The sequence below is a fragment of the Leucoraja erinacea genome, chromosome 34 (assembly GCF_028641065.1).
Source record: "Leucoraja erinacea ecotype New England chromosome 34, Leri_hhj_1, whole genome shotgun sequence".
In the NCBI taxonomy this organism is placed as follows: Eukaryota; Metazoa; Chordata; class Chondrichthyes; order Rajiformes; family Rajidae; genus Leucoraja; species Leucoraja erinaceus.
The window spans coordinates 13,420,302-13,438,715 of record NC_073410.1 but is presented as its reverse complement, the minus strand read 5'-3'; the positions used below and the strand labels follow the sequence as shown (position 1 = coordinate 13,438,715).

Genomic DNA, 18,414 nt, shown 5'->3' with positions numbered 1-18,414 from the left:
AGCACTACTACATCGGATTAATGCATTTTGCATTAATAATTTGATCTTAAATTGATAGATATGTAATTTGCAAAGATAAATACATAACATTTCACATTGCATTTATTGCTGAAAATCTTGATTTAAAAAAAGGAACAAAAATTGAAATGCAGTTATGGGCCAAACGTTCCTGTAATGGTTTGCAACGGATATTATTTTTGACTCGTGCTTCACTTACCAGTACATGGGAATGTGCAAAACATCTCCAGGCCCAACAACTGTTTCATATCCCACTATATTCCTAAAATTAGGAAATCTTTCATAATCTGGATTTTCAAAATCCACCTGGACAAAAGAAAAATCATTTTAACCATCAATGTTTAAAAAAAAAATAATAATAATATTCACTTAAAAAAACTTTATCTATACAGATACTGGTACCTGTCAATCTGAGAGGAAAATAACATAACTGAGGTTTAATTACTTCAGATGGTCTCGTCCAAACAAAATCATTTTCTTACACATTTGTGCTGTATCTTTATTCATTTAAGCCAAGAAACAACTTGACGATTGTTTTACAAAAAAACATTGCTTCCAAGTCTGTTTCTGTGCACATTTTCTGTTTTTATCCCTCTTCTGATGTCTCATGCATCTTTTTTGTTTATGCTTACATTTCCTCCTGCTCTCTGAGTAGAAAGTCTGTGTACATGCACACAAAAATGCAGGACTGATAATATTAGGAAGCAGGTAGATAAAACAGCCCTGCCTCAATCTTTAATACCTTCTCCAGTCTTAGCATTCTGATGTGTGTTTGACAATGTAATAAATGCAATCTTTCATGCAGGTGATTATTTTGTGCATTTTATATTCTGCTGCTCCTGATATTCCTTAAAATGACCTCGCCAATTTAGCACTGCATCTAGATGCTGATTAAAGTTACTAATCTCTGATGTAAAGTTTAAATGCTTTAATATTTCTCTTGCCATTACTACTACATCTGTATCAGTCCATGAAGAAGTGTGATGGGTCCAAGCTGAGCTTTCTATTTCAATGCTGCAGCAGGAAAACAGGATGTCGGTCCAGGGGAGAGAAAAAATGTTAGATCTCCCTGGACGTTTAGAAGCAGTGATAAGCTAAACTGGAGACGATTAGTCGACAACCGCCTACAGGCACTTTCCTTATCAAATGCATCCAATCGGTAGCCCAGGACAACCAAAACCAACCCCCATTGAAAAGTAAAAGTATCAAATACTTCAGGACACCACAGGCCACTAAGGACAAAATGTTAAGATGGGTACTTTTATCCCTTAACAGCATCATTTTGGAAAATTTACTACCTCCAGGTAGATAATGCAAATTTCAGTGTGATAAAAGGACTGCGTACCTGGCTCTGTCTGTCACAAGGGTGATGGACTGGGTATGGATATAGGCAATCAAACTGATCAGGTGGGAAGAGAATACAACGTTTATAACCCTTAATTTGTGCAAAAAAATTCTGTTGCTCATCATAGTGTGCTGGTGTAACATTTCCTGGAACAAGAAAAGAAAAACAAAGCAATGCAACAGCAATTCAAACAAGTATCAAAAATTGCAACAGAATCAACAGAAAAATTCACGCTTATTCCAGTCAATTGCAAGTTATTCATTTTAATTGATTTCATTAATGGTTTGAATCACTGAAAGAAAACAAGTAATCACCAGAAATAGCAATTCCTATCGTAATTCAAAGAACATCTTTTGGACTATCTCAGCTTCCTCGGGCGACGTAAATCACTAATGATTTCCCCTCCTTTTTCATAGACAATAGGATTAAACACAAGTCTAGTTTAACATTGAAGCAATTTTAAATTTCTCAATCCACACATGTTTCAGTTACTGTTCAAATAATCCAACCGCTCCATCAGTAACAAATAGTTGAGCCACCATTCATTCTTCCTGCGACATGAATATGAAAATATATTCACCCTGCATTCTCTTCTTCGACACAGTAGCCAGATTGATATTAAATTTACAGCATAGAAACAGACCCATGCTCCACTTATGTTCTTTAGGAGCCTCATTTCTATGTAAATTGGGAACAAATGTCTGCTCAGCCATTTAATAAGATCAAGTAATCTCATCGGGCTACTCTCGGTAACATTTTAGCTCTTTGCTTATCAAGAATCTCTCTATCCCTCCATAAAAATGTTCAAAGGAACAGAATTCCAATGTCTCGCTGATTTCTCAGAGAAAATGTTTGCCTCGCCTCTGCCGTAAATAGCTAACCCCTTATTTTGTATTCAACGACCTCTAGTTCCAGGTTTTTCTAAAGAGCAGATATCCTCTCCACATTCACCCTGTGATAACCCATTAAAATGTTATATGTTGCAATTGTCCATTTTCATTCTGCTAAACTCCAGTGGAAAACAAGGTGAGCATATCCAACTACCTCTTGTAAGATAAGCATTATTCTAGTCATTCTTCTCTGAGCTCATTCCATTGCATATCCTTCCAATTTAAAAGAGGTGGCCAATAATACCAAGCATTAAAGATGTAGTCTCACCAATGCCCCTGGCAACTGAAGAATGACCTTCCTATTTTGTATTCCTACTGAAGCAGTCTACCCTTCTTTGCTTTTCTCCACCATATATTAATTTGGCTTCTCTGAAATTCATCAATACTATTTAGAGCTTTCACCTCCACGGCTGCTTACATCAACGCACGTGAAGAATTAAACAAAAATAGGAAGGACAATAGGAAGGACCTATTTTCCTTAGTAACAGGGTCAGAAACACAAGAGCATATAGTTTACGTAATTAGTTAAAGGAGCAGAGAAGATTAGGCTGTTTTGTTATCCAGAGGGTAGTAGGGTCAGTGAAAGAAGCTGCCGACAAAGCAGAGACGCTCTTCACATTTAATTGGTCCTTGCAGCCACGATCGTGAGGATTATTGTCCTAGAACTGTAAACTGGGATCAGGATGGGCAACTCTACATCCATTGGTTGACACAACTGGCTTCCTGCGCTGTTGATTTTCGAGGATTCAAACTTCCTGACATCATGTGCACATTTGTCTTTCAGCCGTATGAGTCTACTCATCCCAAATCTCAAGCTTCATTTCAATCCGTTTCTCTCGACTTCTTTTTCATTCCATTTATTTACATGCATGTCCGAAAAGGCAAGTGCTGCTAGCTCTTCAGCAGGGTGGAAAGCCTACATTTCTCTAGTGTTTCTTTTTATATTCTACTGACAAGCTAAACGGACTGCTCTGAACACGGCTTAAATGTGTCTCTCTAAGTATGGCAGCACAAAGGTGTGGTTGGACCAGATCAGTGAACCGGTTCCATACAAGTGTCTCTGCTTGTGGTCTATTCGCATGGCCACTTTACAGAGCTCACCACATTGCTGCCTATTACCCAAATAAGCTATTCACTTAAATAGCTGCAGTAACTCCAAAAACTTGATTCGCCTACTACTTTTAATCAGGGATTCGGTCACTTTTCAAAAAGGAGATTCCATCTTTTAACATTCCCCCACCTATTCTACCAATCTCTCCATCCATTCTTGCTTTATGATGGCTTTGAATATCGTCACTCACTCACTGAAAAGATTTTCTTTAGTTGCACAATCAAAACCTCGCTCAGTTTCAAAGACCATACATTTTCACCAAGATTAGTTAGCTATGTTGGGAATTTCGAACAACATGATGAATGACACAAGTAATGGTGATTTGTAACTGGATGTGGTTACTTTACAGACTTTTTCTTAGACAATTCAAATGTTATTGTAGGCTTTAAGAATCTGATTTGAAAAAGAGTACGAATTCTCCCCCACCTCCGCCAACAAAAGCCCAAGTATATTTGACCTCTTACCTTCCATTCCCACAAGAAGTAAATTGGATGTGAGCTGCCCCCAGTTCCATTTTGTCTGTTGCTTGTTAGCCCAGTTCCAGTTAAAACCCAGGAAATCCAAGACAATCTTCTTCCCTACTGTGTCATTCAATGTTTGTTGTAAATAATACCTGCAAAGAAAAAAAAGGATGATACGTTTTAAACTGGGACCTAACGGAAACTGAAAGGAAAATTAAATTGCACAATTGCTAATGTATGTACATATACATATTTTGCTGTTCCATTATTCTATGTTCGCTCTTCTGGGTGAGGTGCTAACTGCATTTCGTTGTCTCTGTACTGTACACTGCACAATGACAATAAAGATTGAATCTGAATCTGAAAATAACAAAGGGAGACAATTACATTAAACGGTGTATATCTGGGCATGACTAACCCCTCTATCAAGAGATAGTCATCCATCATTTCCCCATGGACATTTATTCCATTAACTCTTTCTCCCCCCACAGATGCACCCTGACAAGTTAAATGTTGCTAGACTTCCAGCACCTCTCCTTTTTATGTTTATAGAGAACTTATTTTCATGTAACACTTTCAACATATTTAATTGACTCTGTGCTTTACAAGAGATTAAACAAAGAAAATTAGTTCCTCCTCAATATATTTATGAAATCAATAACATACTGCATTTGTTTAAGGTCTCCAGTGGAAACATTTCTGCACCCATCTTACTTAGGTTCTTCACAAATTTAAAGATTTGGCAGTCTTCAACCTTTACCCGTTTGGACACTCTTTGAAACCTTCCCTTTTGAAGAAACTTGGATGGGTTGATATTAAGCGTTACTTGATTATACTCGTAAGAAGTGTATTGGGGATTTTTACACAAGAACACCAGGTCTCTCAAGTCTGCCCTGCTATTCAATATGATGGCAGCTATATTAAAGGCATACATGCCCTCCATAATGTTTGGGACAAACTCATCATTTACTTATTTGCCTCTGTGCTCCACAATTTGACACGTGTAATAGAAAAAAATCACACGTGGTTAAAGTGCACATTGTATGGCTGTTGAAGGTAGTGGCTCACTTATCTTCATTGTAGATTCTGAAGTGTATATACACATCCTATCTGCTCAAGTTCAAACAAATGCCTCAACTCATTGGCTGGCGGTTCATTCTACAGCAAGACAATGATTCCAAACATACTGCTAAAGCAACAAAGGAGTTTTTAAAAGCTAAAAAATGGTAAATTCCTGAGTGGCCAAGTCAAACACCCGATCTGAACCAAATTGAGCATGCCTTTTATATGCTGAAGAGAAAACTGAAGGGGACTAGCCCCCAAAACAAGCATAAGCTAAAGATGGCTGCAATACAGGCCTGGCAGAGCATCACCAGAGAAGACACCCAACAACTGGTGATGTCCATGAATCGCAGACTTCAAGCAGTCATTGCATGCAAAGCATATGCAACAAAATAATTTCTACATGATGAAACCAACATGTATAAAAATAGCCTTTATTAGAATCTGACAATGTGCACTTTAACCATATGTGATTTTTTTTTCTATTACAAATCTCAAATTGTGGAGTATATAGGCAAATAAATAAATAAATGATGGGTCTTTGTCTCAAGCGTTATGGAGGGCACTGTACAAGCTGCTAATGTGTGATCTGATCAAGCTCTTGCAGAAGAAAAGCCACGGGAAGCCCCACTGAAAAAAATTCACCAAGAAAGAAAAAGGAAATTAAATTTCTACCAAAATTGATCTGGAACAGACCCTATGAAAGAAATATAAATAAGTAGAACTAGGAAGAGCTGTAAAGTTTACAGGCGGCCTGGAAAAGGCAGCCAAATTGACAGCTGTGTACGGGATAACTGTTGCCTTCAATGCTGAGCATGGACGTATTACATTTCCCTGTGTTGTTATGCACAATTTACCAGGGGATAAGTTATGCAATTTAATCACCATTTAAAATATCCAAGTACTTATCCTGGGATCTTGACGTCAGCAACACCAAAGACATCCTGTTCTATTAAGTTTGCTTAATGTCTCCAATTTCTTTGACTATTTTCCCTGTCAGTATTTATTACAACTTTATTTCTGGTCATTATCTCATGGCTTCTGTGGTGCCATGCTGTGGACAGATTTACAGATATTTCCATCTGTGGTGGGTTTAAAGACCATTTTAATGGTTAAAGTTGTTGGGGAAGACTTAGGGGGGGGGGGGGGGGGGGGATGTTGGTGCTTCACTCCAGCTGCTGATGAAATATTGACACTTGGAACACCAGAACAGGATAGGAATGAGATTGACACAACATGCTGGAGTAACTCAGCGGGACAGGCAGCATCTCTAGAGACGTTTTGGGTCGAGACCCTTCTTGTGACACTCAGATGCCTCGACCCGAAACGTCACCGATTCCTTCTCTCCGGAGATGCCAAGTTACTCCAGCATTTTGAGTCTATCTTCTGTTTAAACCAGCATTGTAGTTCCTTCCTACAGGATAGGGATGAGTGTGCATATCTCATGTTAAAGGACTAGGAGAACAACCAAGGCTGTGGAAAGTTTGAAAACAAAGATGAGGAATGGTAAGAGTTAATAAAGTGAGGAACAGAGCGAGACATGGGTCTCATCTTCTACGGTTAGCTTGGAGAAGGCACGGGGAAGATGGGCGAGGGAAATGTGAGCTTTGAGCCAAGATTGGAGAAGCAGAGAAGTTTTGTGGGCTGAGGAACGGGATGGGGGAATGATGAGCAGAAGGTAACAAAGAGACAAAGGCAGCTCAGAAAGTGGGCTCATCCTTAATGTGAAATGTATCCTAATGCCCCTGTCCCACTTAGGAAACCTGAACGGAAATCTCTGGAGACTTTGCGCCCCACCCAAGGTTTCCGTGCAGTTCCCGGAGGTTTTTGTCAGTCTCCCTACCTGCTTTCACTACCTGCAACCTCCGGCAACCACCTGCAGCCTCCGGGAACCGCACGGAAACCTTGGGTGGGGCGCAAAGTCTCCAGAGGTTTCCGTTCAGGTTTCCTAAGTGGGTCAGGGGCATTAAGCTTCTCACACTAGTGAGAGAAGGGGATGTAGATTGATAATGCTGATTATGCAGCACACGATTAAAGGGCCTGTCCCCCTTTCACCACCTAATTCACAATCTTTTTAAACTCGTGGACATTTTTCATCAGGCTAGAAAAATGCCCCGACCTACTTGGTGCCACGAGTACCTACGACTAACATCACGGCCTGCTACGACCTACCTAGGACCTCCTACGACCTCGTGACGACCATGCTGTGAGTATGAGTCAAGGACATAGTCGTGAATTAGGTCGTGAAAGTGGGACAGGCCCTTAAGTTTCTTTTCAAAGTCCACAATCAAAATATAAACTTAATTTGATTCATTGACCTCAAAAAGATCATTGTTAGTTTAACAATTTGCTTTCATTTATTTACTTTCTATGCGAACTTCTTCCAAATCAATCCATATCTGTCTTAAGTAATTGCAAATTCCATGATCAGTGGTTCTAAAAGTTGACCCACTGAGACTAAACTGGCTGGTTTAAACTAATCGTGTAGGAAGGAACTGCAGGCACTGGTTTACACAGTAGACCAAAATTGCTGGAGTAACTCAGCGGGTCTGGCAGCGTCTCTGGAGAAAAGGAATAGGTGACGTTTTGGGTCATGACCGTTCTTCAGAAGAATGGTTTTAACCCAAAATGTCACCTATTCCTTTTCTCCAGAGATGCTGACCGACCCACTGAGTTACTCCAGCATTTTATGTCTATTTTCAACTTAAATTCATTGCGAGGTTTAATTTACTGGCATGTGTACTGAGGTACAGTGGAAAGCTTTTGTTACATACTAACCAATCAATAGAAAAACTTCACATGATTATCTGCATATCCTTATTTGAAAATTGAGAACTGCCTCATCAGCAGTTTTCCACTCCCCAGGCAACAAGCTTGTGCCAATTACCTCTGCAATTTCTATCCTTTCTTGCTTCAGCAACATAGGGTGCAGATGAAATATAATATCCACTGGAATTGCAGGAAGCCTTTACTGCAATTGCAGTTTATCAATTTTCAGCCCATTATCTCCACAGCAGCGGCATCTTTGTTAAAGTTGGGCACAAGATATTAATGTAGTACTTCAACCCCACCTTCTCCCTCCACCAGTGAATCTTCCTTTTGGTCTCTAAACAGTCCTATCTCCTGTACTATTTATTTTCTATAAATAATAATAATAATAATAATATATTTTCTCTCTCTGACCATCCTTTTCTCTGAAATGCTTATAATAACCAGCTTGATTTCTTCCAATTATCAGACTGTCATTCATCCTATTTCTCATTTTTATTTACCTCTTTATGTTAGGACATTAATTGCCCTACTTTGCCCGTCTTCATAAGCCACCCAATCTTCCAATTATGGCTTTTGATCAATCTTTAAATCAATTTACTGGAAAATGAAAGATGATCACTTTGAATGATTAACGTTCTTTCCTTGTCCACAGGTGCTGCTTGACCAGCTGAGTATTTTCAGTATTGTCTATGTTTATTACCTGGACCAGATCTCATTTCACTGAAAAAGGCTCTGCTCCAGTTGACTATTTAACCTTAGAACTGCCTATGTCCTTTCTGATAACTGTTGTTCTATAAACACAGTTTCCATCACAGTGAGGAACGTAGGGGAGTCGCTGTGGTAGATGTTCATGTTAAACATTTATTTGGGTGTCTTGTTACTCTTCATTGGAATGACTGTATGGCAAATCAAATTCCTCGTATGTTGCAAAACAATAGACAATAGGTGCAGGAGTAGGCCATTCGGCCCTTCGAGCCAGCACCGCCATTCAATGTGATCATGGCTGATCATCCCCAATCAGTACCCCGTTCCTGCCTTCTCCCCATATCCCCTGACTCCGGTATTATTAAGAGCCCTATCTAGCTCTCTCTTGAAAGCATCCAGAGAACCGGCCTCCACCGCCGTCTGAGGCAGAGAATTCCACAGACTCACCACTCTTTGTGAGAAAAAGTGTTTCCTCATCTCCGTTCTAAATGGCTTACCCCTTATTCTTAAACTGTGGCCCCTGGTTCTGGACTCCCCCAACATTGGGAACATGCTTGGCCAATGAAGTACTATTATGATAATGATGATTTCAAATGTTCGCCCATTGATGATTGTGCTGCCTGACTCAATATTTCCTAGAATCAGACTCAGCAACATTTTGTGTAGGAAAGAACTGCAGATGCTGGTTTACATCGAAGGTAGACACAGAATGCTGGAGTAACTCAGTTGCTTGTCCTGCCGAGTTACTCCAGCATTTTGTGTCTACCCAGCAACATTTTGTTCGCCTTGAGGCAGGAAATGTGCTGATCCAAGATGTTTACCGAGTGCATAAAATTGTCCCCTCTTTGCCCCTTATATTGTTACTACTCCAGCCAGTATTGGAAAAGCACTATAGATGACGCATATCTGAAATCAAAACAGAAACTGCAGGTAAGGCAGCATCTATGGAGAGAGGAGAACACATTCAGGCTGATGACATCAGAAATAGAGAAAATTGAAGCAGTCATGTTTTAAAGTTGCAGAGAGGAGGATGAATATGAGAATATCTATGATAGGGTGGAGATCAAGAGAAAATAAATGTGCAGATTGGTTGATGAAGAAAAGGCGAAATCAGCTTGAGAAAGGCTTAATTATAGCCTTGTCCCACGGTACGAGTTCATTCCAAGAGCTCTCCCGAGTTTGCCCTGATTCGAACTTGGAGATTTACGGTAATGGCCACTCGTCGGTACTCGGGGCTCTCGTGGACATTTTTCATCATGTTGAAAAATCTTCACGAGTCTTCCCGTGATTACCTGCCGTTAGCGAGTCTTCCCGAGTACCTGCCGTTAGCGTTACGAGCCGCTAAGTGACGTCCCCGAGCTCCGACGTACCCGCTACGTTCATTCTCCGTGCTTACCACGAGTTTGATATTTCTTTAACTCGGGAGAGCTCTTGGAATGAACTTGTACCGTGGGACAGGGGTTTTATTTGGATGTGGTATAAATTGAAAGGAGAAACAAATAAAACATGCAGGACCCGAGATAAATAGAACACAAGAGTTTCTGAAGTCTGAAATAGAGATGATCACTGGGAAGGACTTGAAGCTTCAGTAGTTTTGTGTTTTTTTTAAAGTATAGTTCTGTTATTTAGGTGCCTCCCCAAATTACAGATGCCTGACTTACATACAGCCCGTTTGTAGATCAGCTGGTCGATTTGTCTGCAGCTGCAAGCGGCTGGCATCTTTGGCTGTTTGGGAGCTCTGTTGACGGCAATATCTGAATGCCCTTGTTTAGCTACACATTTAACTCGCCCTTGGTTGGCCTGTTACTCCAACATTATGGAGGTGACTGTAGCGGTCTGTGTAATTAACTGTAAATAGCCACCACTAATTAACATTTTAAGTAACACGCAAAGTTAAGAAATACAAGTAACAAAACTTAATTAGAATTTAGAATTGAATCACCAACCTCCTGCATTCCTTATTCATCAAACTGCTTTCTTTACAGTTGATAGAAGTTGCACCATGAGCAGTTTTGGTAGGGCTGGTTGTATTTAATGTGATTAAGCAACTCCTTGCCATGAGTGCTAAGCAGTTGTCAATTACATACATTCATGTCTGCATGCCTTGGATTGTAGGTATCAATCATCAGATTTAGGCAGTATCTCTGGAGAACATGGATAGGTGATGTTTCGGGTCAGGATCCTTCTTCAGACTGAAATATCACCTATCCATGTTTACCCAAGATACTGCCTGACCCGCTGGGTTACTCCAGCATTTTTTGCTGGTTTTTGACACATAACTACTTATTCTTAAGTCAAAATCATTATATAAATTAGGATTCTTATTAAAAAGGCGCTGATCCTTGCAAAACACCACGTTTTCACCGTATTCCATCATAATACTACCCTTTAATACGGTCAAGGATTCTGGTACCTTCAAACCCATTCTTGGGACTAGTATTCAAGAGTGAAAGGTGGCAACTGGGAGATTGTTCTAACCCTAATTAATGCATTGGGAGTCTCAATGTCTCTATCATAGTCAAGGCTAGTCCCATTGATACATACAATAACTATAAAACCATGTTAACTCTTCACCCATTAATATGTTTCTGATGTGACTGACTAAATTAAATTGTAACTGCAAGGTTATTATTTCATTGTCAGTAAATGTATTGTTGGATTTTTTTGTAGGATTGTGGGATTTTGTTTAAAGTGGCTAATTATTTCACTATGCATCATTCTCATAAGGTCATAAGTGATAGGAGTAGAATTAGGCCATTTGGCCCATCAAGTCCACATTATTCAATCATGGCTGATCTATCTCCCCCTCGTAACCCCATTTTCCTGCCTTGTCCCCATAACCCCTGACACCTGTACTAATCAAGAATCTATCTATCTCCGCCTTAAAAATATCCATTGACTTGGCCTCCACAGCCTTCTGTGGCAAAGGATTCCACAGATTCACCACCCTCTGAGTAACGAAATTCCTCCTCATCTCCTTCCTAAAGGAATGTCCTTTAATTCTGAGGCTATGGTTGGTGGGGGCGCTGCGAACCAGCAGCCTTGCCAGCAGCGCGTTAGTTTTTTCAACTTTTTTTGTTTTTTTTAGTGTGTCTCAATATGCGCTTTAAATGTTTCTCTCTGTGTCTTGTGTGGGGGTTGGTGTGAGGGGGTAAAGGGGAAACTGCTTTGGTTGCCTCCTCCAATGAGAGGCGACTTTTTCCATGTCGCCTCCCCCGTGGCTTAACATCGAGGATCTGTGCGGCCTTTCCCGGAGATGCGCCCAGGGCTTCAGCAGCGGGCGCAGCAAGGACTCTTTGTCGCGGAGTGGACGAGCCCTCGCCGGGGGTCGCCAGAGGGGAGCGCTCCGTTCGCTGGCCCGTGGCAGCCTGAAGCCGCGTTCTGCAGAGCTCCAGCTGACGCGGCGTCCGGAGCCTGGGATCCCACGTTGGGGACCCCGGAGGAGAAGAGCTCCGACCGCCGGCCTACTTCTAACCGCGGGTGCTGCGGGGACTCACCATCCGGAGCGGGATCCCTCGTCGGGGATCCCTGGACAGTAGCTCCGACCGCTGGCCCTGCTGTCTGCAGTGCTTCTGGCTGCGGTGCGGTGGGGACTTTAGAACTTCGACCGCCAGCCTGCGGCCTACACCATCTTGAAGCCACGGTCTCCGGTGGGGAGGCACCGATTCAAGGCTTACCTGGACTTACCTTGTCTGCACATCCGCAGCGGCGACTGCGGAGGGTTGTGGTCCCGACCACGGGGGAAAATGGAGGAGGACTGACCAAATTTTGTGCCTTCCACTACAGTGATGAATGCTGTGGTGGTTGTTTGTGTTAAATTTTTATTGTGTATTGTGTGTTCTTTTTTTATTGTACCGCTGCTGGCAAATTCATTTCACTGCACTTTATGTGCATGTGACGAATAAAACTTGACGACTTGACGATGTCCTCTAGCCCTTGACTGCCACGAGTGGAAACATCCTCTCTATATCCACTCTATCCAAGCCTTTCACTATTTGGTACGTTTCAATTAGGTTCCCGCTCATTCTTCCAGCGAGTACAGGCCCTGTGCTGTCAAACACTCATCATATGTTAACCCACTCATTCCTGGGATCATTCGTGTAAACCTCCTCTGCTCCTTCTCCAGTCAGCACATCCTTCATCAGATATGGTGCCCAAAATTGCTCACTATACTCCAGATGCGGCCTGACCAGCGCCTTATAGAGCTTCAGCATTACATCCCTGTTTTTTGTATTCTAGACCTCTTGAAATAAATGCTAGCTTTACGTTTGCCTTGTCTTTACTCCAGCTGAACCTTCCCAGCACCGAATATTCGGTATCAACTACATGCGTCACCATTATTCCATCACACTTTTTCCACCAGGCTGGTTAGCGAGGTCACAGTAATGTTCTTATCACAGAAATTCAATCTAAATTAAATGAAGGCAATGGGATAACAACATTCCTTTCCGTGTACAAATTGAGTGCTGTGTTTCTTATACTGTAACATTGATGCAAAATATTTGAGGTACATGAGGTCAAAATAATGTAATTTTAATCCAAGTTCTTTCTCTTCTGTCATCTTTGTCGTTAAAGTATTCTTTGCTCTGGAGGCATTGCATTAAAGTGTGTTAATAACTGCAAAAAATCGGCTGTTGTTTGATTTTACCTTTCATCATGTTGGTCGATTTTACCAAGTGTTTCCACAAACTCACTGAATTTCATTTCTTCCCGCCTTGACTTTGGTTTGAAATTCTTGAAGTTGGACATTTTCTTTTCATCATAGTACAAAAACTTGTGTGTTTTGGCAACATAAACAGAGAAGACCCCATCTCCAATATTCTCCTGCAAGTATTCCAAGTCCCATTTCAGTGCAGGGTAAACCAAATTGGTATCAGTCAGCACCACTGGCTCCTAAAAATAAATGAAGAAGCAGTATTAACATAAATCTCACCACAAAATGAATGGAATCGGGTAATATTAACCCGCTTCCAAATTCTGCAAAATTACTGCTTAATAATTGCAAGGCTAACTGTTCCCCACTTTCTCTCTCTCTCCCTCATTCAAAGCTTATACTTTATACTTTTGCTTTCCAATCACCCTTTCCACAATCCATGGAATTTTAGATGATCATAAATCAATGCAGCCACCTCTTTGGGAATCCGAGGATGCAGTTGATCAGGATCAGAAAACTTGTCAGTATTTAAAGCACTTTATTCATCCAACTTCACCATCGATAATGATCATTTTACATTCCCCCTGTTTTGAACCTTATATGTTACTGGCATCTAATGTGAAGATAGGTACAAAGCATTTATTTTAAATAGTGACAATATTAATTTATTGGATTGGTGATCCAGAGGCATGGACTTATAACCCAGAGATGCATGTCAAAGCCCAGGCCAGCAGCTGTGGAATTTGAATTCAGTTAATAAACTGGCATTTAAAACACATTACTCAATACTGGAGACCGCAAAGTTACTCGATTATTCCAAAAACTAATTTCATTTGCCAATGTCCTTAGGGAGAAAATGCAATGCCCTTAACCTCTGGCCTATAAATCACTGGATCAATGGCAGTGCAGATAATTATTAAATATCGCTCAGAATATCCAAGCAAAGCCCCTCAATGGTATCAATAACAGCTTTGTCAAAACAGAAAAAGGATAAAAACCAGTCAAAGTACTGGGAATGAAACTAGGCACTAAATTTAGAAACAGCAACGTTTCACTAACCGGTCACCTTGCGGGAGTGCTGATTTGTGAGAGTTGTTTTGCAAATCTGTAATTTAGCTACATTCACTCAATCATATCTTACCGTCGAGGTGGCAGATCACAATTACTGAGGTGACGTCCTATCAGCAGCAAAGACCCAGCAGAGGTGGTGGTGCAGTATTTTATAGGCAGGGGAAGTAAGGGGATTTCTCCAAGTTGACACCAGACCCCATTAAGCCTCATGACACCAGCTCAGATACCAGGAAATCTCACCACCCTGTCCTAATTGATAAGCCAGCACTCCTCTGTGTTGCATACAACTTGGTAGAAGCACTGAAAATGGCTGGGACACAGAATCTTTCTGTTAGGGGGACTTCAATGTCCATCACCAAGTGTGCTTCTCCAGCACCACCACTAATTGAACCTGCCTTGAAGAATGTAATTGCCAGGAAGTTAGCAAACCAATGCAAGCGGTACATCTACCAGACCTTGTTCAACCCAAGTATTGCAGATGCATCTGTGCACTACAGCATTGGGAAGAGTGACCACCATATGATCCTAGTAGATCCAGTAGTCCCATGCTCACACCAAGGACATCATTGTGTTATGTGGCACAAACATCATGCCAAATAGAATAGATCTTGCAACTCAAACCCATGAGACACTGTGCACCATAACCAACAGCAGAAACGTTTGGTGGTGGACAGCTGGTCAGCTAATGGAAAGAAAGCAAGAACATCCACATCGCTTAAATATTGAAGGCAGACCTGAAATATTTGGAACCATCCTCAATGAGAAGCGCAGAAACAATGGTTATGCAGTCTGCTACCCCATCTTCACAGAAGCTAGTCTTCAGCCAACTTGACTTACTCCAAGTAATAGTAAGGAACTCAATGCAGCAAATGTTATGATACCAGGTAACATTCCCTGTTGCAATCTGGAACTAATTGTATATTTGTGTAGTTTCAAACAGGCATCAACTAGGCAATGTAAAAAGTTGTTTATTTATTTCCCATTCACAGAAGTCAATCAACTTCTATATATACACAAAGTAATTGTAGGCATTGTTGGTTGTGCTATCAAGCAAGTTCACCGATAATCTGTGCACTGATGCTCAGTTTAGGTTTTCCCAGGCCCACTTGGCACAAGACCTCATCCAATCTATTGCCCGAGTAAGAACAAAGCACCGATTCACACAAACAGTTGTTGGAGTCCATCATCCCAGCCCCGAATTATCAGTGGCGCAATTTTTCAGGATAGTTTCCTACGCTCAAACATCTTCAGCAGCTTCATATCAGTAACCGCACAGCAAAGTGGGAATTCTTGCTGATGAAAGTTCAATTTCATTTGCAACTCACTGGAAATTGAAGCATGCAGCAAGAACTGGACAATATTTTAATCATGAAAAGTGCCAGGCAATGACCATCTTCTACTTGACATTCAGTGGCATTTCTATTGCCATGTCTCTCACCATCAGCAGAGATTACCTTTAATATAATTGTGTCATTATTAAGGGTCTAAATCCTGGACTCCATCCCCATCAGCATCCTTGAGGTACCTTTGAAAGGACTGCCCAAATTCAAGAAGGTATCTCAGCACGATCTTAGGTGAGCCACAGGTAACAATGAAAATCTTGCTTGCATTTGCATCACGGGCACATACTCGGGCAACACACAAAAAATGTACACAAATTGCATGAAAGTTCTACAAAATAGTAGAAACAGATTCTGCAAAAAACAATTCCAAAATAAATCATGGTGGTGCAAGAGGTGTTCGTGGTGTTCCATTGGATTAATTTGAGGAGAAGTAGCTGTTCCTGAAACTGGTAGTGATGGTCTTCTAGCTTCTGTACCTTCAGTCTGATGGTTGCAGCGAGATGAGGGCATGCTCCAGATGGTGAGGATCTTTGATGATAGATGCCGTCTTCCTAAGGCAGTGCCTCATGTAGATACTTTCAATGGTGAGAGGTCCTGTGCCCATGATGGACTGGGCCGAGTCCACCATTCTCTGCAGCCTCTTTCAAAGTCAAAGTCAAAGTATCCTTTATTGTCATTCAGACTGTTCAGTCTGAACAAAATTATGAACCATGCAGTCATAACATAGAATAAAATAACAAAACACACAATGAACACAGATTTAATATCCACCACAGTGAGTCTACCAGGCACCTCCTCACTGTGATGGAGGGCAAAAGTCTTAACGTCCTTGTCTCTTCCTTCCTTGTTCTCCCCTCTGTGATCCAGGCTTCCGATGTTGGGACTAGCCGGGTGATGGCAAGTCCCGCGGCCGAATCCGAGCTCCGCGAACGGGCCGTTTCAAACTCCGCGGCCCGAGGATATTTGTGTGTTGGAAGTACTTCATACTTGTGTGTTGGAATTGCCGTACCAGGCCATGATGCAAGCAGTCAGGAAACTTTCTACTGTGCATCTATGGAAGTTGGTTAGAGTAGTCGCTGACATGTCAAATCTCTTTAAACTTCAAACAAAAAGGCGCTGGCATGCCTTCCTCATGATTGCATCTATGTGCTGAGCCCAGAACAGCTCATGCAAGATGTTGACACCCAGAAATATGAAGCTACAAATCTTCTCCACCACCAAAACCCACATATGAAAATAAGCATGTTGTCTTCGGAATTCCCCTTTCTGGGAGTCAACAATTAGTTCCTTGGTCTTGTCAATGTTATTGCAGCACCATTCAAACATGTGTTCTTTCTCCCTCCTGTATGCTGACTCATCACCGTCTGTGGTTTTTGCCAACAACAGTGTTGTGGTCGGCAAATTTACAGATGGCATTAGAACTGCGCTTAGCCACACAGTAATGGGCGTAAGAGGAGAAGAGCAGGGGACTAGGCATGTTTAGGAAGGAACTGCAGATGCTCCTTTAAACCGGAGATAGACTCAAAATGCTGGAGTAACTCAGCGGGATGGGCAGCATCTCTAGAGAGAAGGAATGGGTGACGTTTTGGGTCGAGACCCTTCTTCAGACCTAACTAGGCATTTTGCCTGAAAGTGCTCCTGAGTTAATAATCAGCAAGTCTAGTACAGCAATTAAGATGTCCAGCATTCTAAATTTCCCAATTAGTTTTAATTGCAATTAGCACAATTGAAATACAAAATATCAAAAATATAGTAGCAAAAATATAGTCCAGAACCAGGGGCCACAGTCTTAGAATAAAGGAGAGGTCATTTAAGACTGAGGTGAGAAAAAACGTTTTCACCCAGAGAGTTGTGAATTTATGGAATTCCCTGCCACAGTGGAGGCCAAGTCAATGGATGGATTTAAGAGAGAGTTAGATAGAGCTCTAGGGGCTAGTGGAGTCAAGGAATATGGGGAGAAGGAAGGCACGGGTTATTGATAGGGGACGATCAGCCATGACCACAATGAATGGCGGTGCTGGCTCGAAGGGCCGAATGGCCTCCTCCTGCACCTATTTTCTATGTTTCTATGTAAAACGTTAATTATACGTCAGATTTCAGACGAAAATTCATTGTCGTGCAGTGACTAAGATTATGGAATACTCATCAAACACTGCGATCGAAGAAAATGCAATTGCAGCGCATTCAATTGCGTGCAGTGGCGTTAGGTTTCACTCGCGGTTGGCACTCGTTCCTCTTGCCTTGACTGAGAGCTGCGAGGGCCGCTAGGTGGCGCACGGTCTTCTCCTGTAATTGCGACCAGGCAGAGCCTACGTGACTCGGGTAGCGTACACAGGGACACGGGGGAGGAGGAAAGATGTGGCTAAAAAAACACACACCGCGAACAGGAGAGGGGGGCAGGGAGAGCAGAAAGAGGCAGCCCAGTGCACCGCCACTCCTCACCCATAACATAACCCAAATACCCTCGGTACAGAGATGTCCTCAATGCGGCAACGTGCAGCGTTGTCAATTACATGATAGACATTGTGTGCACGGTACTCGCATTGCAGCGAACTGCTTTCATCTTTTGCACCAAACCATAATTCTATCTGAGAGGCAACCCGAATCCAGACCTGTGGTGGAATGAAACTCACCGAGTTTTATTTCAATTTGCACCAAGGTCAGACTCACGAGTTTGACGTCTGTGAAAATGTACATGCAAAATGTATCAGTAACACTCCTATCCCAGTTCAGTTCAGTACTGAATGTAAGCACATTCATTTCCTTACTGAATGTAAGCACATTCGGTTCCTTACTGAATGCAAGCACATAAGGATAGCAAGCACATGCAAGCACTTCAGTGGAAAACAACGACTGGACACCTGAATACTGTTTAAGAAGGAACTGCAGATGCTGGAAAATCGAAGGTACACAAAAATGCTGAAGAAACTCAGCGGGTGCAGCAGCATCTGCTGCTGCACCCGCTGAGTTTCTCCAGCATTT

At 41.8% G+C, this 18,414-nt stretch overlaps 2 protein-coding genes across 6 annotated transcripts in view; one reads left to right on the top strand and one right to left on the bottom strand.

Annotated features, from left to right (window-relative positions):
* The window catches only part of ndufb8 (NADH:ubiquinone oxidoreductase subunit B8), a 212,145-nt gene that overhangs the window by 169,836 nt on the left and 23,895 nt on the right, over positions 1-18,414 (top strand). The window lies entirely within an intron of this gene.
* The window catches only part of hif1an (hypoxia inducible factor 1 subunit alpha inhibitor), a 54,367-nt gene that overhangs the window by 18,470 nt on the left and 17,483 nt on the right, over positions 1-18,414 (bottom strand). For all 5 annotated transcript variants that reach the window (XM_055661873.1, XM_055661874.1, XM_055661876.1 and 2 more), the window contains exons 2-5: positions 13,013-13,257; positions 3,829-3,977; positions 1,364-1,509; positions 218-324 (exon numbers count right to left, since the gene is read on the bottom strand). In XM_055661873.1, coding sequence (XP_055517848.1) covers positions 218-324; positions 1,364-1,509; positions 3,829-3,977; positions 13,013-13,257 — 647 coding nt within the window. The remainder of the gene's footprint in view (positions 1-217; positions 325-1,363; positions 1,510-3,828; positions 3,978-13,012; positions 13,258-18,414) is intronic.